Genomic DNA, 5,313 nt, shown 5'->3' with positions numbered 1-5,313 from the left:
AAGCTGCTGGCAGCCCTGAAGGGCGGGAGGGAAGAGGCGGTAGTACTTGGGGGTTGCTCACCTTTAGGCAACACCGGAAGACACCTGCCAAGACAAAAGGGGCTCTGTGGGTCCTGGGGCCCAGGCTGGGCCACACCAAAGGCTTGCGATTGGGAGCAGGAGCTAAGCTCCCTGTCCAGCTCTTCTTGTTGCCCTCTCTACTCTCTGACCGAGCTCCCGTAAGACGAGACGTTGGTGCTTCTTAATCCACCTTCCATCTTTCTCACCTGTCTTCTCGTAGACTTTGTCTCTTTGTGAAGTTTCTGTGAGCATTCCTCCGCGTGGTCTTCAGATCCCAAACTGCATTCCTGAAGCACATCATATCGAGTGTGTTCTCTGTCTCAATTCTCTATTTTTAATTTCTGGGATTTTACATTATTTCTTGTTCATCTTTGCCTTGTTTCGTTTCCGCCAATGGAATCGTAAGTTTTCATTCTTGTTTATGGAGGCTATTCCTTTATCTCTTTAAAGTTCCTGAATGTATTTGAAAATCGCTGTTAGATAACTGTTACCTTCATCTCTTCTGGAATGAATTAATCTCCATATTTTACATGCCGTCCCTTATCTTTCTTAGTCTGAATTTTCCTTTTGTGCTTTGAAATTGTGGTTTGTAGGCTCATCTTAAGTGGGAGCTGAGGTCCTGGAGGCAGGGAATGACCCGCATGCCAGGGTAGCCGCTGGCTCTCAGGACGGTTTCCTGGGACACGTCCTTCTTCAGGGTTCCCTGCTGTTGGCTCAGGGCCTTGCTGGGGCAGCAGATGGCACAGAGTTCTCGGTGGTTCAGCAGCTGGGATGCTGCCTGGCACTGAGTAGGTATTTGGGAAACATTTGCTGTGAGAAAGTAGTGGAGGGTTCTCAGGCAAGGACTCTGGAGCCCAGGAGTGGGTCTGGTGTGGCTGCGACAGGTCCAGGTCCCTCTGCTGGGCTCGGTACGTGGCCTTTAGCTGCACCCAGAAACAGGTATTCAGGATCCTGCTTGGAAGCTGGCGGGAACCTTCATCCAGCAGGCGCTGGGGGTACAGCCACCATCTGCGAGTGTGTGCAGAAAGCCTCGCTAGTCTGACATAGAAGGAGACAGAAGTGTGCTAGGAGATATGTGGGTTTTGATTAAATGGAGTTTTAATTGAAGTGGCCAGGCCCGTGGGGGTGAGGAAGGAGGCAGGAAGAAGCAGCGTTTGGAGTCTGACTGCTGGGAATCCCGTGTGGTTGTCTTTTCAAGGGTCATGCACGTTCCCCAGCATGTGTCTCTAGTTTGTATGGGACAACGTCTGACCTCTGCCCTGTCCCCAGCAAAGGACAATCACAAGGAAATATTACATGATTAATATTTAATTTCCCCTCCTGGCTAGCAACAGAAGACTCAAAGATTAATTAGATGGATAGAGCCAACAGAAAGGATTAGAAAATTGCCAGATCCTGGCCTCACCCCCTGATCCCCTCCCCGTGGGCCTCACGACCTTCCTGTCGCTCTTGGAGGCCTCTGAAGGGAGGAAAATGGAGAGGGGCCAGGAGGCCCCAGAAAACACTTCCTGCTGCAGTGTTTTCCGTGGGCATCCCCCCAGCTTAATTCCAGCGTTTATGTGGAATTTATGCTCATGACAAGGCTGGGAGAGCTCATTGACCTCTTTGGGCCTTAGCGTCCTCATCTGTAAAATGGTGCTCATGGCTCCCGATGCCCCCATCAGGCTGCTGATTTGAGACAAGTGATTTAAGAGGGTCTGGAGTACACTCTTGGTATCCAGGCAGGTAGGCCCTGGGAGAGCACAGGGTTTGGTGGCTCTGTGGTTGCTGGAGACCAGAGGCTCAGGCTCTCTCGAGCTGACTGACGGTGTGCATTGATTCTCAGTTTCTGTCAGTGACACATTAGTACCTTGAAACTGACCATAATGGGTGCATTTACACCATAAAAGCCTGGCAAAGGCCACAAATCATGGTGCCCCCACTCCAGGCCGATTTGCCAGCCTAATGCCGAGAAGCTCCTCGGCTTCCCATAGAAGGGTGAGAACAGTGGTTCCCAGCTCCTCCCTGCCCTGCCTGCCCGCAGTGCCTCGGGCTTCGCCGATGTGCTCTGCTCTGCTCACGGCTGGGAGATGCCCAAGTTGCCCATGGGGCCAGGCCAGCCTCACCTGAGGATGTGCTGTCAGCAGCTAGCAGAGCCTACAGGAAGAGCGGATGGGGAGCGGGACATGCAAGGAAGCAGCCTTTTAAGGCTTGGCTGGCAGGGGCCTTGGGTGTGTCTTTAGCTCCTTGCAGGCTTGACCTGGGCAGGAGGATCTGGGCAGTTGCATCCAGGATCTGGCGAGGCATCCCAGGCCTGGTGGATAGCAGGAAGGCAATTTCAGGAAGGGTGTTGGTACCAGGCGCTGTTCAACATGGCAGCCCAGAGTGCAGAAGGTAGCCGGTCCCTGGGGCTGCTGAGAGAGCCTCACAGAGCAGAGCGCTGGGTTAGGCCCCTCGGAGGCCCTTCCGCACCAGGCATTCGGCTCACAGGGACTCGGCTCAGCATTCAGGGTGGGTGCTGATGGTGTGACCCCATCATAGGGCTCTGGACAGTGCATCAGAGCAGCCCAGCTACCACTCCACAGACATGTGGTACGTGTTTTGGTCAAGGGCATCACCGATAGGCTCACTTTGTTGGCCCCCTGGCAGGGCCCAATTGAATTTGGATGATGGTCTGCACTCAAATCAGGCTTCTAGCCCGGGCTGGTTGAATGGGTGGAGATTGTTGCACCTCTCAGTGCAGATTACCCTGGAGGCTGGAGCTGGCGTCAGAAGGACGCAGGTGGCTATGAGGCGCTAGGAGGGTGGGCAACTCGCTGGTGGTGGGAGGCTCCCTGGGGCTTACCTGGCCTGGCTGGGCCTGATCACACTGGGCGCTGATACTGCTTCTGCTGCTGCGGCTGGGCCTGGGAGGCCCCAAGTGGAAGGCAGGCCTGAGCCTGTCACTTCCCTTCTGCAGAACGAGGATGAGACAACCCTGGACACACAGCCTCTGCAGTTGGGGGGGCGCTGATGAATGCTGCTCTGGGCCGCAGGCTGGGAACACCAAGGGACGCCCTGTGTGGCCAGGGATGGCACCAGGAGATCTGGTGTGGCCCGCCTCTGCCAATTACTCACTTGTGAACAGCTGGCCGGCAAGTGCCCAATGTGTAGCGGGAGTTCAGCAGGGCTTGTTTGTGCCCCTTGGCAGTGGGCCCCTGCCAGGCCTGGGAGAAGCCACAGGCTGTGAGAACCTCGTGGTTTCTCAGAAGCTTGGCCTCCTCTTCTCTCCTCCTGCTTTCTGGTATTGGATGCTCCACTCCGAGCCTCCTAGTGGGCACAAGGAACGCCCCCGGGTGTGGCTGCAGCCCATGCCCATGCCAGCGCAGCTCCAGCCACCTGAGGCACATTGGAGTTAGAAGGAAACTTGGGGCTCATCTATTGCAACCCTATGTCACCTCCGTGACAGGGCAGGAGGAGCCTGGCCCTTGGAACATGGCGAGTGACCTTCTCCCAAGGTCGGCCGTCCCACCTGATCCTTGTTTCCTGGAGGAAAGAGGGAGAATGTAGCCCCCAGAGCCCACTGTGCAGATGGCTGAAAGGTAGCTTTGGGCCTCTTGTCCCCAGCCAGGTGGCAGCTGCTGCCTGTGCACTCTTAGGGCCCCATGAGGGACTGGAGGGGGTGGTGGATTTGGCATGGGGGGACACTGTGAGCATACGTGAGTGTGACAGGTGGAGGCGGAGGCAGTGGGGAGAGGCCCCTGGGGCTGGCAGGGGAATGGAGACCATTTTACAAGTTCAAGGGGGTTCACTGGGGGTTTGGGCTGGAGAGATCAAGATCGTTGGCTGCTGCTTCTGAGGGGTGTCAGTAATTCCTTACACTTCTATGGCATTTTGAATCTGGGGAAGCCCTTTCAAACCTGTTTATTTCCTTCTCATGGCTGAGAGCTGAAAAGGCCCCCAGAGGCTCTGTGGGGTCCAAACTCCTCACTGTGTTAATGTGGAAACTGAGACCCAGAAAGGAAAACCATCCTCGTCCACGGTCTCCCAGCAAGTCCTGGCTGAGCGCCCCACTTTCTGCCTGACGCCGAACTGAATTCAGTCTGTCCCCGTGTCAGTCAGGCAGAGGAGAAGGCTGGGGAGTGGGCGTGGGAGAAGGGAGGCGAGGCCGCTGCCCCGCCCAGGTGTGCAGTCAGCTGGCGGGGGCTGCTAAGGGGCGGGCTCCCTCTGTGCCTGCTCTGCCACCCTGTGCAGCGCTGCTGGTGAGGCAAGAGGACTTACCGGCTGGCAGTGGGAGACAGGCCCAGATGGACCCCCAGATCCTTCCAGATGGGAGCTCTAGGGATCATCGGTCCTGCTCCTGACCTGGGCCGTGTGGGGAGGTGCTGGTAGTTTCCAGGGAGAGCTCACGGGGGATGGAGCTGACCGAGGCTGCCTGAGAGAAAAGGTGGGTGGGCCTGGGAGAGCTGGAGGGTCATGGCAGAGCTGGAGCTCAGGGACCAGGAGACTGGCAGGGCTGCCACCGAGGGCTTGAGAAGCTGAGCACGGGGGGCTGACACGAGTGACTTAACTTTGAAAGATTCTCAGCTCTCCTAGAAAATAAACGGAACCTGTGGCTGCGGGCCACTCCCGGGAACCTTCTTTAGCTGTGCCCACTCTGCAGCGGTCCGGGTCCTCACGTGGCTTCTCCTTTGACAGGTACCTTGGGAACTGATGCTGAGCTGATCCAAGATGCCACCGGAGCCCCTGGAGGGAGTCTGCTTTCTGGAGACTCCAAGGCAGCCGTGGAGAAGCCCTTAGAGAGCGTCCCCTCTGACAGCGGGGACGCTCTTGGCTCCTGTAAGGAAGGGGCTCAGGGGCCTGAGCAGGGCCAGCTGCACTGCAGCTATGGACCGTGAGCTGGCCCGGCCCGCGTCCTTGCCGACTCTGTCTGTCTGCGGCCATGCCCACCATGGGCTCCTCAGTGTACATCGTGGTGGAGCTGGCCATTGCTGTGCTGGCCGTTTTGGGCAATGTGCTGGTGTGCTGGGCTGTGTGGCTAAACAGCAACCTGCAGAATGTCACCAACTACTTTGTGGTGTCACTGGCGGCAGCCGACATTGCGGTGGGAGTCCTTGCCATCCCCTTTGCCATCACCATCAGCATAGGGTTCTGTGCCGCCTGCCACAGCTGCCTCTTCTTCGCCTGCTTTGTCCTGGTCCTCACACAGAGCTCCATCTTCAGCCTCCTGGCCATCGCCATTGACCGCTACATTGCCATCCGCATCCCACTCCGGTGAGCTGGGGGCCCCGGGGG

The 5,313-nt window shown here is 57.2% G+C and overlaps 1 protein-coding gene across 1 annotated transcript in view; it reads left to right on the top strand.

The window, feature by feature from the left end:
- Positions 1-4,407: 4,407 nt before the first annotated feature.
- ADORA2A (adenosine A2a receptor) overlaps positions 4,408-5,313 on the top strand; it is a 10,475-nt gene continuing 9,569 nt past the window's right edge. Inside the window, exons 1-2 of the mRNA XM_011356014.2 lie at positions 4,408-4,465; positions 4,717-5,292. Of these exons, the coding sequence (XP_011354316.1) occupies positions 4,961-5,292 (332 nt within the window). The 5' untranslated portion in view covers positions 4,408-4,465; positions 4,717-4,960. The remainder of the gene's footprint in view (positions 4,466-4,716; positions 5,293-5,313) is intronic.

Source organism: Pteropus vampyrus, unplaced genomic scaffold (genome assembly GCF_000151845.1).
Source record: "Pteropus vampyrus isolate Shadow unplaced genomic scaffold, Pvam_2.0 Scaffold23, whole genome shotgun sequence".
NCBI classification, from domain to species: Eukaryota; Metazoa; Chordata; class Mammalia; order Chiroptera; family Pteropodidae; genus Pteropus; species Pteropus vampyrus.
Note: the sequence above shows the minus strand (reverse complement) of the source record. Positions and strands in the feature narration are given on the sequence as shown.